This window comes from Neomonachus schauinslandi, chromosome 12 (assembly GCF_002201575.2).
Source record: "Neomonachus schauinslandi chromosome 12, ASM220157v2, whole genome shotgun sequence".
Lineage (NCBI taxonomy): Eukaryota > Metazoa > Chordata > Mammalia > Carnivora > Phocidae > Neomonachus > Neomonachus schauinslandi.
This window is the reverse complement of record NC_058414.1, coordinates 21820119-21841001: the sequence shown is the minus strand read 5'-3', so window position 1 is coordinate 21841001 and position 20883 is coordinate 21820119. Positions and strand designations below refer to the sequence as shown.

At 45.4% G+C, this 20883-nt stretch overlaps 1 protein-coding gene and 1 pseudogene across 1 annotated transcript in view; both read left to right on the top strand.

The window, feature by feature from the left end:
• The window catches only part of MAGI2 (membrane associated guanylate kinase, WW and PDZ domain containing 2), a 1351041-nt gene that overhangs the window by 1329607 nt on the left and 551 nt on the right, over positions 1 to 20883 (top strand). Inside the window, exon 22 of the mRNA XM_044920220.1 lies at positions 20456 to 20869. Within this exon, the coding sequence (XP_044776155.1) occupies positions 20456 to 20869 (414 nt within the window). The remainder of the gene's footprint in view (positions 1 to 20455; positions 20870 to 20883) is intronic.
• LOC110580123 lies at positions 8290 to 8867 on the top strand (annotated as a pseudogene).

Below are 20883 nucleotides of genomic sequence, written 5' to 3'. Positions count from 1 at the left end.
ACAGTTGGGGACCTATGCATGAGACCTGACATTGAAAGAGGATTTTTGCAGATGGGATCATGTTCAGATGAGGTCATTAGGGTGGATCTTAATCCAACGTGACCAGCAACCTGAGAAAGCAGAGCCTAACCCACATGGAAACTGTCCAGGAAATGAAGACTCCATCCTGCAATGTAAGAAAACCATCCCAGAGACCCCACAGCGCACAGGCCTATGCCCCTCTTCCATAATACAATCTTCCAATGTGTCACAAGACAAATTTACTAACACACCCAAACATCTTTAGTTTCCCTGCAATAAGAAGACAAAAATAGGTAAACTTAGACTTGTTTAGCAATTAATGTTTCAGTATTTTATTTTATTTGGAAATGATTTAGACAATGAATTCTCATCATTTAACTTAACAAAATTCTATGGGTGGAAGTTACCAAAGAGATTTGGGAAACTAAGTAAACATTTCATAAAGAAATCATTGCAAAAAAAAAGTTCACCTAAAAACTCTTATTTCACTCACATCTACTTAATTCATTTGTTCTTAACAATCATACCTCAATTACTCATGAAAATTTCATGAGATATTAAATCAATTAGCTATCATCTTAAGATTTTCTTTCGTTTGTTTTTTGTTTGGTTGGCTTTTTGCTGACAAATTTTGTAACAAAAATAACATGAATTTATTTGAGTTTTAGTGGAATACAAGTACTATGCTTAATGTGGATAACTCTAAAGACATGTCTGTATTAATTAAACCAGCAAACTTAACTGAAAATACCCTAGATCACATAAACTTGAAAAACATTTGGGTTAGTTTCTGTCATATTCCTGAGATTTAGAAATGCTTAATTTATAAGTACTTAATTTTAAGCCAATCAATAGACAGAGCTCTTTTACAAATTAATTTTGGCAGTGCTATCCGGGGGTAGAAAAATATCATATCTATATTGTACATATATACATACAAACAGATCTTGTAGCTTTTAATTTTAAAAATTTAGCAATGAATCAGATATAATAGAAACCTCACTAGTTTATAAGTTAAGTTTACCCACTCAGATGGCTAAAGCTTTTTACTATTCATATTAGTGAAGATGCCTGATTTGTAGCTGATTTGTATTTGTCCTTGACAAGTAATCTTATGGAAACTATGGAGGAGTCTGTATTTTTTAAAAGGCCTCTTTTTCTTTTGTTTTCTTTTCTTTTCCTTTTTCCCCTTTAGTTTTAGATGAATATGGGCATCATTTTAGATACCTCCTGGGGTGTTTACATTTCAAAGATATAGTAAGATTTACTTCTTCAAGGAACAAAGAAAGAATGGAAGTTCCTCCAAGAAGGACTTTGGTTTCCTAAGGCCAATAATTCACGAGCCTTTTGAGATAAATAGGGGAAGTTTTAAGATTGGTAAAAAGGAATAGATGGACCTTGGATTGCTTCTAGAGCTACACTTTTTTTTTTTTTTTTTTTTTTAGTTTTGCAAAGACTTAGGTAAGAACAGTTGCTCTCAATTTTGTTTTCCCAAGGAATTGAGTTGCAGCCTAAATGATATCAAAGGGCTGATCCACTCATCCAGATACATCATCTCCATTTGCTTCTCTTCCTGTGGGCACATGGTTTCCTTTCAGCTTTGGAGAAGAGACCTTACAAAATCCTATCTGGCTTTGAATATCAGCTTCCAACTTCTTTTTTTTTTTTTTTTTTTTGGTTTTTTGTTTTTCTTTTTTTTTTTTTTTTTTTTAAAGATTTTATTTACTTATTTGCGAGAGAGAGAATGAGAGACAGAGAGCATGAGAGGGAGGAGGGTCAGAGGGAGAAGCAGACTCCCCGCCGAGCAGGGAGCCCGATGCGGGACTCGATCCCGGGACTCCAGGATCATGACCTGAGCCGAAGGCAGTCGCTTAACCGACTGAGCCACCCAGGTGCCCCTCAGCTTCCAACTTCTAATCAACTTTTAGCCACAGAACTTCTACCCTTCCCCCCCCCCAAAAAAAATTAAAATATCCTGTCAGTTTTTAGCTGGGACAAGTGGTAAATATTTGGGCAATACGGAACAAATTCATGCCTCAAGAGATGTCTTCAAAGACGGTGCAAAGGTTACTACCTTCTCAAGATCCAGAGTCACTCCCGAAGAGAGTCAAAAGAACCAAGACCCTGTAGGTCTTGGGCAGATAGAACGCCAAGCCAAGCTCTTAGGACACAGAACAAGCTTAGTAGGATTGTGCATTTTTTGGTTTTTGTACCTACAGGTTCTGGAACAGCAGTTTTTAGACATAAAATAAGCAGGTGTGCTGAAAGGTGGCATGCTTAATTCTTTGGATTTTAGGAAGGAGGAATTTACGTTGAATGTGGAGTTTTAGTTTTTGTTCCAAGTCTAATTTCTGTTCTTTCATCTTATAAAAAGGAGTCCCGAAGGCTGGCCATTATAATTCCTTGTATCCACTTTTTAATTTGGTCTTTTCCACAGGTGCCAATAAGGCGATAGTTTAGAATGAGAGCTCTCCAAAATTTCTCAAATACAGAAGTTTCCAATTCAAAAGATCCATCCTCTGGCCATCGACAAGTGGGACCTATTAATCTCAACAGTGACTCAAACTAATAAGCATCTTTATGGCTTGACCAAGGACGCAAAAACATTCCAAAAGAGAATGCAAAATACGCAGCCCTCACGAGATCCAGCAAGTTCACTGCCAAAGGTTGTCTAGGAAAGCAAAAGCCTTAGTTGCACAGGTGGTAAGGATGGTGTAGTGACAGCAGGGTCCCTGGTTTCCCACAAGAACGTGAGATGCCTCCAGCCACAAACCTGCTAATCTGAGACACCAGGCAGGTGCTACTGAAACAAGCCTTTCCCAGCACTACCGAAGAAACTAAGGTGGAGGCTACCAAAGCTTCTTAAGGACTGGGGCCCTTTGCGGCAATTCCCCTGAGAGCTGGCATGGCTGGGCGAAGACAGTGCTGCTTGTGACTTTGTGTCACAGAACCCCAGGCTGTTCCCCCAGCCACCGACGTGCACCAGTAGACGTACCTTCCCGATGGTGGGGAACAGAGGGAATATTCTCCTAGTCACAGAGCCAAGCTCTCAGGACATAGAATGAGATGAAAGGAAAAGCCTCATCCAGTTTTCACACAGGGGACTCACAGCCAAGTTTGCTTCAGCAGATGCGGCTCTGGTAACCACGAGCCCACCAGCCTGTGCGGCCAGCTTGAACAGCAGGCTTGTGGCGCCTTTGCCTGCGTTCTGCCCGAACGATGGTTCTTCCTCCTTAGGACAAACGACACAAAAGACAGAGGCAGAGAAAAATACTGACCATCTTTGGGAGGAAAAGGATCAATAAAAACCAGGAGTGCTCATTACCAACTTTTTCTTTTTTTTAACCAGAGTGGCTATACCCGAGCAATTAGTTCCACAAATATTTTATCCTGCTAAACTAAATTTAGAAAGAAAAAAAAAAAAAGGATTCTCATCATGCATGCTACCAACAGAGACCTTGCAGGCAGAGATCTGGGAAACCCTCATGGAAAGAATTCTTACCTTCGGTTGGCACTTGTCAGACGTGTCAGGACCTCTCAGCTGTAGCAGCCTCGGAGGGAGCAATATCCCCACAAGGACGTAAATCCTGCCGACGCTGCCAACTCTCAGGGAGGGAAAGTTTTTCCTCTACCCTTCTAGATTCTTCTGGCGGTCTAATCAGACAATAAGGCGATAATCAGATTAACAGGAGAATATGAGACCCAGAGGCAGTCAGGCAGATGAAGTTCATGTGGTACCTGAGCTAAGGAGAAGAGGATAGGGGTTTGGGGCTTCCAAGGAGAGGAAGGCATTTCACAGGAGGATGGGAAGAGCAGATGTTCGCCATGCCAGGCAGACAAGTCTTTCTGATATAAAACAAAGTTATCTTTGGTGATGGCTCTCTTTCTTGTGGCAGGCACCCCCATCTAAATGTTTCTGGACAGTTTAGGGGGGAGGTAACAAAAAAAAACTTCTTGAGTCTTTGTTTCTTAAAAATAATCAGCCTAGGGCACTTGGGTGGCTCAGTCATTAAGCGTCTGTGTACTATAACAAATATATATATAATCCCGCTTTAGTGTACACACACACACCAGAAATAAGACAGAAGATACATAAAACACAGGGGCGCCTGGGTGGCTCAGTCGTTAAGCATCTGCCTTCGGCTCAGGTCATGATCCCAGGGTCCTGGGATCGAGCCCTGCATCGGGCTCCCTGCTCAGCCGGAGGCCTGCTTCTCCCTCTCCCACTCCCCCTGCTTGTGTTCCCTCTCTCGCTGTGTCTCTCTCTGTCAAATAAATAAATGAAATCTTTAAAAATAATAATAATAATAATCAGCCTAAAATATTCCTCATGCCAAAGAGACACATTTTGGGGTGGCAAATTTTGCTCCCCTACAATTCATATGCATTTATTACAAATATATGAGGTTTCTCCACATTTCTGTAAATTACTAAGGTTGGCTCCCGTTCTACTTTCAAGAAAGGGGAATGAGTGATCTCTGACTGATCTATTGATTTTTCATTCAACTGATATTTATTGAACACGGAGTCGTATGTGCCCAGCACCGCTAGACGCTGAAGGTGCAACCAGGAACAAGACAGATCACAGGCCCTGTCTAGGAGAATTTATATTCTAGGAACAGAGACACACAAATACGTTGTAGTAAATGCTGTCAAAGAAACCAAGGAGCTGAACCAGGAAAGAACCACTTCGGACGGGGTGGTGAGAGAGGCCTCTGAGGAGGTGATACTGAAGCTGAGGGGTCTACTCCTGTGATGCCACGAGGGGCCCAGCGTTTAGGCTACAAGTGCGCACGCAGCCCAGGAACTAGCTCCGCCTTCTTCAGCAGGTGGGTATCGTTCAGGCGGAGCCTGCTGCACAAATTTGGCCTTTGTGTCGGGGTCTGCTCCGCTGCCGGCGACTCACCAGCAACCCCTCTGCACCCAATGGCCGCTGTCCTTTCCGCGGGCTGGCCTCGGCCCCCTGCGCGCCTGCAGTCCCCCGTTTAGGCCACTGCGCTGGCGCTCAGCAGGGCTTGCTGGCGCGTGCGGCTTTTGCTGTACGTGGACAGACCTGTTAAAATCCAGCGCCCAGATGAACCGTTATGTGCAGCGATAGTCAAATCGAGTTTCTCGTGTTTTTCCTCAGTTCCGTTTTATTCCTGGAGAAGTGACTTCAATAAAAAGCCTTATCTTTTGCTAAAATGAAATTCAACCCGCTTGAAATCAGACATTATGTATGAGCCCTAAGTGCTACAGAAATTGATACCCACTGGCTTGTTTCTAGGAAGGTCTGAGGCTCTATTTGCAGAGCTAAAAATTCACGGGCAGTATTTATCAAAACCCAGCCCAAACTCTCCTTTTTAAGGTGAGGCAGACTCACTGCCTCCCACAGCACCCCACACCCCCTCGCCCCAGACCACCTTGTGTCTCCAGCTGGCCTCCATTATAGTGTCAAGCTCCACTCTCCACACCCTGCGCCATACCGCCCCTTGCCCCCCACACTCCGTGGGAACTATAGCTTGAACATGGTTGAGGGCTCCGCGGGTTTCAAATAGTATCATCCTTTGTGCTTGATGATCAAAGCAGGGGAGATGCCGGAGGAGGCTTTCACAACCCCATGGGTAGGGAGTAAAGTTCTTTGGCATCATCAGCGGCCTGATGGGGGCAAAAGGGTGTAATAACCAGGGACATGGAATTGGAGCTAAGGTTACAGCAGCCCTGGGGTCCTAAGTTCAGAGAGAGGCGTGTGATCCCATCCGGGCCAGGTGTGGACGGTGCCGACACGTGGGCCACAGCCTCTGCTTGCCTCCATGACTGCTCTTTTTATCCGGATGCCTCCTGGGCTCTGCTCCTTTCTCAGGAGGTGACATCTGGATGACAGAATGCACGCACAGCATTTAGCATTAAGAATAAGTGCCCAGCGAATGTTAGTGGTTTGGGGTTTGGCTTTGTTTCGTTTTACCGTTATCATGATTATTTACAACTGCTTACTATGTGCCCAAAACTGTGGCAGATCCTCACTTAACTTTTACAAAAGTGTGGGCAATTTTAATTTTCATAACAGATGTCTGAGGTAGATAATGTGTCGTTTGGGCTCGGAGAAGTTGAGTAATTTGCCCAAAGCTACGCAGCTGGTCAGTAGTAAAGCTAAGATGTAAATCTACGCTGCCTCAACTCTAGATTTCAGGACTCTTTCCTGTCTCCCGTGTTCATGAATCCTGCCATTACAAGGTCAGGCTCGAACCTTCCAGTGAGTCTCCAGCACCTGCTGAATGGACTCCGCGGTCTTCTGCATGCCGGACCGATGAGGAAGCTCATCATCGTTTCCTCTCCCGTCATACTTCAGCTCACGGGCTAGGTTTCGACCATGGTGGTCTCTCCGGAGCCCCCTCCAGGATCATGCCCATGGCCCAGAACCTGAACCCGGGAATGGGCATGGGCATGTCTGAGTGCAGGGAAGTCTGGATTGTGTGGCTCACTCTGGAACATAATGAAAAGCTTAGTTTGGGGTATGTGAAAGTGAGAGATGTGGGTTTTTTTCTCTCTTCAAGGTAGGCAAGAGCCGGGCATGATTCAAAGCAGAAGAGAAGCAACCACTTAAAAAAAGGCTCATTATTGAAGAACTAGGGGATGACACTGCTACTGCTAACAAAATTTTAATCCATCTAGTTTTCACTTCAAGACCATTTCCTCAGGGAGCCTCCCTGAGCTCCTAAAGGCGGTTAGCACCTCATTAAATGCTTCTGTAGCACTCTTTGCTTTCCTTAACTTTCTTTTGATGATACATCACATTTGCAATCATTTGTTCTCTATCTACCTCACGTAACAAGCTCTGCAAGGGCAGGAATGTCATCGTGTTCGTGCTGAATTCCCATCAGTCAACACAGTGCTTGGCACAGAGTAGATGTTCGATAAATATTCATTAACAGCGAGATTAATAGTTTTTCTCTGCCCGAAGAGCGACCATGCTTCCGTTTGCCAATACTAATAAGAGAAAAGGAAATTGCATTTCTTTATAAAAGAATCTAAGACAACATGATACTCTGATGGAAGCAACACACATCGAATGTCTTAGTTTGTGTGTAATTTCTTTGTCAATATCAGTGGATGACTCACCTGTAAGATAAGGAGGAGGATCCCCCACCCTGACCACGCTCCTGCTTGAAAGCTTCTCCACTGTCTTTAGGGTGATGTTCTCCCCAACCTGCTCTCCCAGCCTTCTCTTCTTCCACTACTCCAGACACCCCTCAGCATTCCCACAAGCCACTGAGCACTTGCTGATCCCACTTTCTGGAATACTCTTCTGTACTTTCTGTGTCTATGCTCCCTTTAAAGTTAAACTAAAACCATCTCCACGTCCCAAACACAGAACAATCTGTTCTCGTGTGTGCCCACCCCACAGCACTCCGTACTTGCATCTGGAAGTCTAGAAATCTGAAATTGTGCACGAGGAGTTCCTTGAGGCCCTTAATTGTGTCTTGCTCATTTTCACATGACCGGTGCCTAGCACACGCCTGCCCAATGGTCAGCGCATCTTCTAGTGAATAAATACACAAGAAAACCTCAGGTCCCCCTTTGCTCTTCTCTTTCACTCACACCCTATATCCAGTCCATCAGCAGGTCCAGCCTAGTCCGTCTTCAAAACACAGCCTGAGTCTGGCCCCTTCCCACCACCTGCCTCACCTAGGACACCGTTATCTCCTGTCTGGGCCTCAGTAGCCTCCAGACTGGTGTCTTGCTTCCGCCAGCAATGCATTCTGTACACAGTAGCCAAGTTGGCCTTTTAAAATGTTCACCTGCATGAGACCATCCAATGGGCTCCAAAATACTTAGAATAAAATTCAAGAGCCTTACTGAAGCCCTGTTCAATTTCACTCTTGCCTCCTTCTGCCTCCCGATCCAACTTACCATTCCTCCACCACACAGAGCCCTCCCTGTGCACGTGTTCCGTCTTTGCCCACATGACTTGCTACTTGGCATTCAAGTCCCCGCTCAGGGTCAGCTCATCCACGAGGCCTTCCCTCACCACCTTACCTAACACAGCACCCCGCATTTCTCTCCACCTCCCTGCCTTACCTTATTTTCTTGTGTGGTACTGATCCACGTCAGACTTATTATTACCTATTTGTATATTAATTTTCTGTCTCTTTCACTACGATACTAAGGCCCATGAATTTCACAGGTGTATTTTCAGTGCACAGACCTGTATAACATAAGTAGTAGGTGTTCAATAAATGTTTGTTGGATGGGGAGGAAAAAAAAGGTTTCCCCAGGCATCTGCCAAAAATGGCAGAAAGGCAGGTCTGGTGCTACATGACCCCCAGGAACCCATCACGGCCCATCATTGCCAAGCGGTTACTGCTGGGCTAGAAGGTGGTGGTTGTGCACTGTGAGGGCAATGGACATTTCTGGCAATTTCTACAGAAACAAGTTAAAATACCTGGCCTTCCTCAGCAAGTGGATGAACACCAACCGGTCCTGTGGCCCCTACCACATATTTGGGTGAACAGTAGGGACATGCTGCCCACCAGACTGAGGTCAGGCCGTCCTGACTACCAGGGTAAAGTTGGATAGGACCCCACCACCCTGTGACAAGAAAAAGCAGTTGGTGGTTCCTGCTGCCCTCGAGGCTGTGTGTCTCCTCCTCCGTGAAAGTCTGTCCACCTGGGATGCCTGGCTCACAACACTGGCTGGAAGTACCAAGAGGTGACAGCCATCCTGGAGGGGAAGAGGAAGGTGAAGGCCAAGATCCATTGGAACAGCTCATGAGGTTAGAGAAACAAACCGAACAGAACATGGAGAAGGAATTTGAGCAAAATACAGAGATCCTCAATACCCAAGGATTCCCAGGGTGGACGCATTAAAGATGATTTATTCCGCATGCTTGGCCTGACCTTCCCTTCCTCCATCACCATCCTGGGATGTGGGGGCCCCGAGGGCTGCCATCCAGGTGCCACGGGTGCTGGGTTCTTACACGGCTAGGGAAACCGAAAGGACTTAAGTCACTGCTCCTATTTGAGAAAGGCTTTCTTTAAAAAGTTACTTTACACATCTCTAAGATTTGTGAAGGCATAATTTGTCTATGACCTACTTTAGAAAATCAAGTGTAGGAACAACCAGTTCCTTCGGTTTCAGTATTTGCAGAAGGGAGCTGGGAAACCGTCATCGGCGGGGAACCCTGCGCTGTGAGTGGGGCATCTGTTTGAAACTCTTCACATGGTCGTGTGCTATACGCTGCAGCTGTTAGGATATGGGAAGGTGCCTGTGGCGGGGGGGGGGGGGGGGCGGTGAGCCTGGTGTGGTACAAGTGTATTCACAGTCGTGCACAGGCGGGGAAGACCTACACCCCTGAGGTTACAGGCATTGTCCTTGCTGCTTCCCTGTGTTTTGTGATCAGAAATCAGCAAGTTCTTTTTAAAGGAAAAAAAAAGGATAGCTAGAGCTGCTGGCTCCTGGGTCCCAACATAGAGAGAGAGAGATGGATGAGAGGACAGTATTTTGAGAAATAAAACTGGATACAGGAAAAAAAATAATGGATGGAATATGATTACAACAACATTGGATGACTCCAGACACAAGAGCTTTGCTTCCACTAATTCGTTTCCTTTTTAAAGAGCCAGAATTACTCTTCACTATAGGAAACAAACTGAGGGTTGCTGGAGGGGAAGTGGGGGGCGATGGGGTAACAGGGCGATGGGCATTAAGGAGGGCACGTGATGTGATGAGCACTGGGTGTTATACGCAACTGATGAATTATTGAACTCTACATCTGAAACTAATGATGTACTGTGCGTTGGCTAGTTGAAATTAAATTTAAAAAAAAAGAAAGAAAGAAAGAGCCAGAATTGTTAAAAAGGGACTGTGTTCCCCGGGGACATTCTGATGGGGGATGTGGGGGCACATCACTTGCGGGGCCTCAGTCCAGAGGCAGGTTAATCTGATGCCTGAGTCTTGCCCATGAATGGCTTACAGAAACAGATGAAGGGAGTGTGAAGAGGATCTTGTCTGGGTACGACAGAGGCGTGGGTTTAGTTGGAGATCAAGAGTATCCTCCGAGTGGCTTGTTTCCATTTCTTCTGTCTTTGCAAGAGGTGGTTATTATCAGTTTCCATCGTTTCTCCCGTGAAATAAGTGCCTTACGATTGATTATTTTCATCCCTATTTCCACTCTCTGCCACCTCAGACAGGGCTGTACTTGTGTGATGAAGAACACGATTCTAGAAAAGCTTGAAGATTAAAGATGCTTTCTAAAGATTAGTGTAAAACCTTTCGATTCAGATTCTGCTAACTCTGTGAACTCGGAATTCATTATCAGTTTCACTGGGCTAAGACTTATCTTAGTGCAGTGGTAAGGGAGGCGGGGAGGTTACTAAGCAAACGAGTGGTGGAAACATTATTTGCAAAAGGTGTAACCCCTGTAAAAAGACTTTTTCGCACCAGGCTTAGAAACAGTTTATCAGCACTATTAATTATTTCACATTTTAAAAAATTGAGGTGTAATTTACATACAGGAAAATTCACCCTTTTCAGTGTACAATTCTACTCGTTCTGAAAAACCCATACAGTTATATAATCACTACCATAATCAAGATACAGAATAGTTCCATAATCTCCCCAGAATTCTCATTCTCCATGTCGTCAAGCCTCTTCCCACCCCCAAGCCCTGGAACCCACTAATCGGTTTTCTGCCCCTTCAGTAGTATCTATTCGAGAATGTCACATAAAGGGGATAATACAGAATGTAACATTTTCGACCTGACTTCTTTCACTCGGCCTGAGGCGGCTGAGATTCGCTCGTGCTGTTGGGTGGATAAGTAACTCGGTCCATTCCGTGGCTGAGCACCATCCATCCTGCCCCAGTGTGTTCACCCGTTCACCAGTTGATGGACATTTGGGTTGTTTCCAGTTTCTGGTGAATCAGAATAAAGCTGCTGTAGAAATCCACATACAGGTTTTTGTGCGAACTTCAGTCTTTCTTTCCCTTGTGTAGATAACCTCAGAGTGGGATGGTGGTGGTCTAGAGTCACTAAATGTTTCACTTTTTAAGAAACTGCCAAACTGTTTTCCCAAGTGGCTGTTCTACTTCCCATGTCCAACAAAAACATATGAGAGTTCCCAGTGGCTCCACGTCCTTGCCTGTTATTTTCAGGTTGTTGTTTTGGTTTGGTTTGGTTTTTACTTTAGCCATATTAGTAGTCGTGTAGTGCTATCTCATTGTAGTTTTATTTTTATTTTTGTAAAGATTTCATTTATTTATTTGTCAGAGAGAGAGAAAGAGACAGTGCATGAGCAGGGACAGCGGCAGGGAGAGGGAGAAACAGGCTTCCCGCTGAGCAGGGAGCCCAATGCGGGGCTCGATCCCAGGACTCTGGGACCATGACCTGAGCCGAAGGCAGACGCTTAACCGACTGAGTCCCCCAGGTGTCCTTCATTATAGTTTTAATTTGCATTTTGCTATTAGTCATGTTGAGCATCTTTTTATGTGCTCATTTGCCATTCACATGTCATCTTTGGTACCCTCTTTTGCCCATTTTTAAAACTGGGTTTAACTATTTAATGGCTGACACGTAGATAAACATACAGCTTATTTCATTTGATCCCAACTCTGGGAGGGAAGCAGGGCAGATACCCTTGCCCAACTCTCAGTTTTCCATTTCCCTCAGCAGTTGGGGCTGGAATGGTTAAATGACCTGCCCAAGTCCACGCCGAGCGCAGTACTAGAGCTTGACGCCAGGCCCTCCGTTGTCACGTTCCTCCGCGAGCTGCCGACTACTCTTCCTGAAGACACGCAGGGCCACTGTCTACTCAGCAGGCCTGCGCTCTGTCAGCGGCTACACCGGCCCAGGCGAAGTGATGGCAAGGTCTGGCCTCTGCTTGCCAGCTCTGCTGCAGACATTTCCATCCCCTTCCTCCAGCAAAACTTCCCCGTACTTTGTCTCCCTTCCCTGGAGTCCAACTCCCGGCTACTACTACATAGAAAAAAAAAATCTATCAAACAAATCTTCCCTGACTTTCTCCTCTTCCCACCCCTGAATGGGGATTTCTGCATTTTACCAGGGGCTTTTAGAGACACCTCTTCTTCGTGTAGTGGTTTTCAAACTGTTGTATTAGAGCTTCAGGGTTCCTGAGAAATGGCCTAAAGACCAGGGCAGGTGTGACGGATTACCTGAGGGCAGGTGGGTGAGCAGATGGATGGACTAGGTCATGGGGATTAAGTAGGGCAGAAGAGACCAGTGCAGGTGGGAGGGGGTGAATGGTAAGAGGCTTTGGATCCACCCCACCTAACCAAAGTCGTTCCGTTTTCATTTGTTTCACAAATCGGGCTTTCATTTAAGATTTTATTTGAAAAGTAGAATGTGTTGCTTTCCAAAACATGCTTAAAATAAATGAACCAGCGTATTTCTCGTATATCCTGTAATGCAGATATTTTACTCATTGAGACTGATCTCTGAGCATCCCCACATTCCCAGGTCAACCTGGGTCATCAAGATTTTACCTCGTTGAAAAATAGAGCTGAGTTACATAATCTGCACTCCCTGACACACTTCTGATGGGTTATACTAAGATAATAACCCCTTTTGGCCCTTGAGGCATACAGGGGCCCTTGAGGCTTGGCCCGATTCTTCAGGCCTTGATCATTTCCATCTGTTTACTCCAGTGCACTGACTAAATGTATTTTAAATATATATATGTATACTTATTATGTATAAAAATATATAAGTAATATATTTCTCTACATGGGTCCTGATGTGGAAGAAGTTAAAAAGTACCAAAATAGAGTAGTGGCTTGGGCCTGGGCTCTGGAGTTATGTAGTCAGTTGTCCTGATTCTCACTTATCAGCTGGGTGGCCCTGGCACATTGCCTAATGTATCTAAACCTCAGTTTCCCCATCTATGAAGTGGGGATAATAGCATTGGATTGCCCAGAGCTGTTGTGAGGATTAAAGGATCATGTGTAGGACCCACCTGGCACAGTTCCTGTGATGGATGAAGCCCTCGGTAAATGGTAGCCCCATCATCAATAGGACCATTAGCCCTGAGATTTGCCCCTTCACCCCTGGAGGTCAAGTTTGCCACAGGTTTACTGCTGTACCTTTGATTATGCTCTCAGAACGAGTATAAACATGAAGCAAAGATAAGCAAATACGGTCACAATTTTTAAAGGTATTGATGTTTAGAACACCTCGTTCACATCTCTCTGGTAATAAAGGTGACACAAATACATGTTTGAATGCCATTAACAATGCCTCCAGACAGGAAACAGTGCTTCAGAAAGAGCAAAAAGCAAAGGAGAATCATTAATTTGTTCAGAAGTTTTTTAAAGGCACATCTTTCTTTGTATTTTGTTACAAAAAGCAATCACCTTAGTGATGGTTGAACAGATCCAAATGAACCATTATGGCTTGGACCCATCCTTAAAAGATTTTTCTTTTGAACACCAAATGACTTCACATTACTGTCCTTTGATCTACTCTAGTCATTTTTTATATTTTCCTGTAATATTCTAAATTAGAAGAAAATATAGTTCAGTATAATCACATCAGTATTCTCCAGCCCAGCCAACTGTAGGTTGCAACAGGAAAGGTTTTTATAAGAAGGAGGAACACTTACCAAATCCATGGATCTCTTTGCAGAGTAAGTTCATTCATTTGAGCAGTAAAAGTAGGCCTTGAACTGACTCAGTGTTTCCAATACCTACTAGGAGTATTTTCAGTTCAGTCCAGGTCAAAGTGTGACACTGTGAGGGAAATTTTTAAAAAATATAGTCTTATCCCTGCCCTTAAGAAATCTAATTTCCTTATCCTCTGATTCCAGCTCATGTTCCCAGCATGTTCACAAATTAACACCCTCACCGTGGTGACGGCCCTTTCTGTGTCCAAGGTTCAGACACAAATGGCAATCAGAGTCTCCATTTAGAATAATGATGGATCTGCCTCTGACAGAATCACTTTTGATGGAGGTTTCTAGGATACTACCCCAGAAGAAGAGATGAGTCCCATTTCACAATCAAAATAGAGGATAGCGGGGCGCCTGGGGGCCTCAGTCGTTAAGCATCTGCCTTCAGCTCAGGTCATGGTCCCAGGGTCCTGGGATCGAGCCCCGCATCGGGCTCCCTGCTCTGCTGGGAGTCTGCTTCTCCCTCTCACTCTGCCCCCCCCCCCCCCCCCACCGCCCCAGCTTGTGCTCTTTCTCACTCTCTCTCAAATAAATAATCTTAAAAAAAAAAAATAGAGAATAGCAAAGGAGTCTCTAGTGACAGTGTTTCAGCTGAGTTTGTAGAACATCACCCAACTGAGAAAGTCATTCAACTGCTCCACCCCGGACAAGCTACGTAAGCCTGGAACAAGTTACTTAACCTCTCTGTGCCTCAGTTTCCTCATCTGTAAAATGTACAATTTACATGTGGGTAAATACATTAGAAGAGTAACTGGTATCTAGTAAGAGCCTCACTCAATGTTAGCTGTTACCATTATTAGTCATACAATAGTGGTCATACTATTGTTACCTTCCTGAGCACCCTTATCCAAAAGGCAGCCATTAGGCTCTGTGTCCCAGCCCTGTATTGGGAGGAGGAGGGCAGTGCAGGGCCTTGGGGGACCAGTCAGCCCAGAGCTGGAAGCCCTCGGGCTATGAGGTGAGATGGGGGGCAGGAGACAGGCCCTCCTTCCCCTGCAGCAATCCCTGGCTCCCTTCTGACCGGTCTCCCTCACCCTTCAGCACAAGATAAAGTGAACTCTTCCTTGATTCCGGTTACATTTTCCTCTGCACGATTTTTTGCTGGAGATAAGAGCCACCTAGGAAAACCAAAAATGCAGATACTTATTTACTGCAATAAGTAGTCTATTCCTAGTGGGTCACCTCTCTGGTTACTGTCACTTGATTATATTCCATAAAGAAACAAGCTGTTGAAACACAGTAGATGAGGTTTTGGGGTTTGTTTTTTAATCTCAGGCATAGCAAGATTACATAGCGGAAGACTACATTTTATGTTTCATATTGCTAAGTTCCTACAAAATAATTCAAGAGGTCATACATCTTTTAACTCAAAGGGAATAGTATATTTGTGTGTGTGTGTGTGTGTGTGTGATTTCTGTACATATATACTTTTCATATATATTATGTATTAACCAGCCTATTTTCCAGGATAGAGTCCTAGGATCTAGGATAGATCCAAATTGGCGAGAATCAACAAGAAGGGGAAGAAACCTGATCCTAACTTAGGACAGGGACTTGCTTCTCCCCCCACCAGAGTGTGAGATATTTAGGGTCTATCTTGCCCGTAGTTCATCTGAACATTCACTGGCACATTGACTAACGAGTCCCCAGAGATGAAGCTCCTTTAAGCAAAGTCATTACATCATCATGGCTGAGAAGATCAACAAGGGAAAGAACATCTGTTAAAAGTCTGTTTTCCATCCAGAGCTTCTCTCCCTCTCTCTCCACCCCAGGGGCTGCTGACAAAAGCCAAGACCTCTTCCCAGTGCCCTTTCTGTTGCTGGCATCCTCCCTCTGCACTCCTGCCCCAAATGTATTTCCCCTCCCACTTCAAATACTCACTAGCATTTCACCACCATCCTCCCTCTGGAAACTGACAGAAGTCATAGATACAAACCTGTTTTTGCTGATTATTCTCTAAATGAAGAGCTGCTCTGACGTATTTGCTCAAGTAGGCATTTGGTTTCAAGTCCTCCATTTCTATTTGTGGAACAGATTGATGCGTTCCTCAGATATTCACTGAGCACTTATTACTGTGTCGAACACCATGCTAGGCAGTAAATCCCACTGTGATGAACAAGACCACTGTGGCCACTGCCCTCCTGAAGTTTGCGATCTAGCTGTTGAAACTGATATCAGCTGAATAAGCAGGCAGATATATAATGACCAATGATAAGTACTATGAGGAAATAAAAACAAGACGCTCTGGAGGACAGCAGAAGATCTACCTTGGATTGGGGTGATATTTAAGAGTTCTAAAGAATAAAAAAAGAACCCACCATATGAATAGTTGGGCAGAGAACCTTCTGGGCAGAAGAGTCAGCAATGACATCCCAGAATAGAGAATGAGCTTGGTGCATTTAGGAACTGAATGGAGACCAGTGTGGGTGGAGAACAGAGAATAAATAGAGATGAAGCTGAGGAGGCTGGCAGGGGCCAGATCATGCAGGTTTTTGTGGATTTTAATCTCATAGCAGTTAAGAATCCCCTGAAAGTTTTAAGCGAAGGAATGGCATGATCTAATTTGTGTCGCAAAGAGATTGTTGTGGGTGCTGTATGGAGAATCATTAGAGGTAGGCAAGACCAGGGGTAAAGAGAAGAGTGGGTTACTGGAGCAGCCCATGGGAGAAACAGTAGCTTGGCAGGCCCATCCCTTGGGTATGGTAACTAGGTTAGCTGTCCTGAGCGCTGAGCTCAGGTTCACAATCTCCTACGTTTAACTTCTCAAGTCTGAACAACACTGAAATTCATTCTTTGAATTCTCTAATAGTATCGCCAAGGGTTTAGGAAAGACGTCCACACTATGGCCTTCTTTTGACTGTGATTATCTTGGGCAGCCCACACTGGTTGCATCCTTCTAGGGACTGCCCTGGACCTCGGGTGGTGAAAGGGAAGGCAAACCTCAATTGACAGAGTCCACATATACTTGAAGCTAAGATGAATAAGCCTTGCCGGTGGATGGTATTTGTGAGGTGAGGGAGAGAAAGGAATCAAGAATGACTCCACGTGACAGTTGTGCCACTCACCAAGATGGGGAAATAAGGAAAGAGTACAGAAAAATGAAAACTATTAAACCACTTATATAAATGCCCATCCTTTAAATCATGTTACTTTTTCTTTTTTTTTTAAGATTTTATTTATTTATTTGAGACAGAGAGAATGAGAGAGACAGAGAGCACATGAGAGGGGGGAGGGTCAGAGAGAGAAGCAGGCTCCCCGCCGAGCAGGGAGCCCGATGTGGGACTCGATCCCGGGACTCCAGGATCATGACCTGAGCCGAAGGCAGTCGCTTAACCGACTGAGCCACCCAGGCGCCCAACTCAGGCAATTTTGTTTTAGCTATACCCTCACCCATTTTCCCTTTCTCTACTGGATTAGTTTTTTAAATTTAAAAAATTTTTTTTAAGATTTTATTTATTTATTTGCGAGAGAGAGAATGAGAGACAGAGAGCATGAGAGGGAGGAGGGTCAGAGGGAGAAGCAGACTCCCCGCCGAGCAGGGAGCCCGATGCGGGACTCGATCCCGGGACTCCAGGATCATGACCCGAGCCGAAGGCAGTCGCCCAACCGACTGAGCCACCCAGGCGCCCTAAATCATGTTACTTTTAAGATTCAGTTCATTTTGACTTCGGACTAATACTCTCAGTCAGTCGTGGCTTGGGACATTTTAGTCTTCAGTTTCTCCCACTGCGAATTTAATGATCTATAAACAAATACTTGAGAAATCTTTTTAGAATAAGAGCAATTCTTTTGTGTCTTTGTATTTTGAATGATTTCACCTTCTAGTTTACTGTCAAGAGTAAGATGTTCAGAAATAGATGCTAACCGTTCTGTTCAGTGACGATGGGGTCTAGTTCCTGTTGGACCGCAGGGCCACTGAGCATGACCATTTCCCACGCTTTGATCCTATTTGCAAGGCAACATGTTAGGAAAACTTTCTCAGTATGTAAAAGAGAGTAAAGAAACCCAGTGTTTTATTCTTGGCTGACCCATTTTGTAATGTTAGTCAAATTACTTAACCTCTCTCTGCTTCAGTTCCTCCTTCAGGAAATGGTGTGAATAATATCAACCTCCCTGTATCTCACAGTAATGCCAGGCTAGCTAATTGACTCGGCCATACATGATGGAATTGGCAGGGGCGGGGAGGGGGACGGTGTTGGGAAAAGATATTAAAATGTGAAACAGCATTACCATGGTCCAAGTTAGATACTATCATTGCACAGCTCCCCTCTAGTGAGGCCTTTTGAAGATCACTGTTAACTCTTTCAGGCAATATCTTCCTGTATGATGGAGTTGCCACAATCTATCATTTTGCTATAACAGTTTGATTTTCAAATTCTAGCCCAGCCAGAAGCAGAACATACTCCAACTTTCAACGAAAGCACTTGCATTTGATTTTCAAATATTCCTTCTTTTTTTTTTTAAAGATTTTATTTATTTATTTGACAGAGAGAGAGACAGCGAGAGAAGGAACACAAGCAGGGGGAGTGGGAGAGGGAGGAGCAGGCTTCCCGCCGAGCAGGGAGCCCGATGCGGGACTTGATCCCAGGACCCCAGGATCATGACCTGAGCCGAAGGCAGACGCTTACCCGACTGAGCCACCCAGGAGTCCCCCTTTTTTTTTTAACTATTATTTTTTAAAAAGATTTTATTTATTTGACAGAGAGAGAGACAGCGAGAGAGGGAACACAAGCAGGGGGAGTGGGAGAGGGAGAAGCAGGCTTCCCGCCGAGCAGGGAGCCCGATGCGGGGCTCGATCCCGGGACCCTGGGATCATGACCTGAGCTGAAGGCAGAGGCTTAACGACTGAGCCACTCAGGTGCCCCTTGAATATTCCTTGAAGTAGTAGAGCAAAAGCACACCTGAGAATTACAGCATTTGGGAATGGCTGATTTACTGCACTTACTCAAAACCTCACCTACCAGTATGCTAGTTCATGTGGCCCAGTCGTAAGTAGGCAGCTCCTGGGACACAGAAAAGAAATGTGGCTCAACTGTGTGTAAAAAATGCTCATAATCCTCCCATTGCAAAGTGCTTTTCCCTTTGAAAGTGCATGTCTCACCTCTACGAGGTAAACATTTCATCCTCACCTTATAAAAGGAGAAAATGAGGCTCAGAGAGATCAACTAGTTGATCCAAAATCACATGTTGGTAAATGCCAGAGGCAGGATTAGATTCCAGGTCTTCTGATGCTTTTCCAGGACTTTTTTCTCACTATGTGAACATGATAATAGATACATCTATGAAAAGAAGGAAGAGAAGAACAATGTGCCCTACATACTCCATTCAAATTTCACAGCAAAGGAGAAACTTTTTATAACTGATGTGATATTGTATGGGTGGCCCAGAATGATTGGACCTATCAACCCCACTGCCTTCTTCCTCTCCCTATCTCTTTATAAATCAGCATCAAAAGTACCAGATAAGAATCCTCAAATTTTAACCATTCACAGACTGAGTCTGAATAAGGGCCTCTAATTGTCGGCGACATATAATGTTACAGCGGCAGGAATGGATTCACAGGCACTGAGGCTGATGTCTGGGGCTGAATCTCTGAGCTGGTGAGGAGCCTCTCCTGCCACCCAACATTCAGATACCAGTGTGGTTTCTTTGTTCCCACTCATGACCGCATGCCAATTCTGTGAAGAGAACTTACACTCTAGAAAGATATTCCAAAATTTGAGGATTTCCAAAGGTCTTGGGACATATTTCTTAGAAATATCAAGGGATGACTGTATTGGATTTTCCTGCTTTAATTTTGATTTAGTGGCTAGAAACTCAAGAGTAATGTTGGTGCTCATAGTAGTAACTAACTCATCTCAGATTCCTAACACGTATGTCCTCCTACTTGGCTTCTGACTAGTTTAAAAAAAAAAAAAATCATTTCTCATTTTTATCATTCTCTTTTGTGTTTTGTTGTAAACGGTCTCAAGTCATTTCTCAAAGTAGGGAGATTTGAAACCCCAAATAAATGTTGAAGCTAGGCTTCCTAGAAAGAATCATTTATCTTAGTCTGGCCCTGCTATAACGTCAGAACTACTAAAAAGAATTAAGGACAATGATTTCTAAAAGACAACAGTAAATGTTTTTTGATGACTTAATCCAAATTCTGAGTCTCTGGGGGTAGCTAATTATGCTTTGAGTGACACCTAATGGTTGAAAGTCACTGTTCCAACTTCTTCCAGAAGACTCAGCCCAGTGTTTCTCAAAGCTTGGTTCTTGGACCATCTTCAGAATCATCCGGGTGCCTGTTAAAAATGCAGGGGAATTCCTGGGCCCCACGCTACTGAAATCTCTGGAAGTGGGCACCGGGGAATCTGCATTTTTCACAACCACCCCAGGTGATTCAGGCATGTAGTCGAGTTTGAGAACCACTGATTCAAGTGCTGCCAAGCCAGACATGCACACAGGACTGTCAGACCTGAAGACACCCCAGGGAGTTAGAAGGCGCCAAGGCGAGGGGATGGATTAGGCCGGGCCTTAGCAATGCCCACCCCGATTCGTCAGTGAGGGAAGGAGGTGGGGTAAATAAGTCTGGCGGCGGGAGGTGAACACAGAACGCCCCGGGGGTGCGGCCGGCTGCCCTGTTGGCAGCGAGGGTGGGAGTGGCGGTGGCTTGGGACCTTGAAAGCAGTCGCCCCTGGCCGCCTGCTCTCGTCCCTACGTAGCGAGAGGTCGCGGGAGCGTGGAAGGGCTGCGCGGCGCGGCTCCTAACGCCTGTCTTCCTGTCCCACAGACGAACCCAGCTCCTGGAGTTCTCCCGCTGCCGCCTCCCCAGGTCTGCCGGAAGTAGGCGTCTCCCTCGAAGACGTCCTCTCTCCATTCTCTCCATCACATCCAGCCCCACCCTCCGACCCTTCCCACCAGATAGGCCCAGACCCAACTTGGGATATCAAAAGGGAACACGACGTTAGGAAACCAAAGGAGCTTTCAGCCGGCGGCCAGAAGAAGCAGCGCCTCGGGGAGCAGAGGGAGCGCTCGGCGAGCCCGCAGAGGGCCGCCCGGCCGAGGCTCGAGGAGGCACCCGGCGGCCAGGGGCGGCCCGAGGCCGGCAGGCCCTCCTCGGAGGCCAGGGCGCCCGGGCCCGCGGCGGCGGACGCGGCGGACGCGGCGCGGCCCGGCGGGAAGGAAGCGCCCCCCGCCGCGGCGGGCCCTCCCACCAGA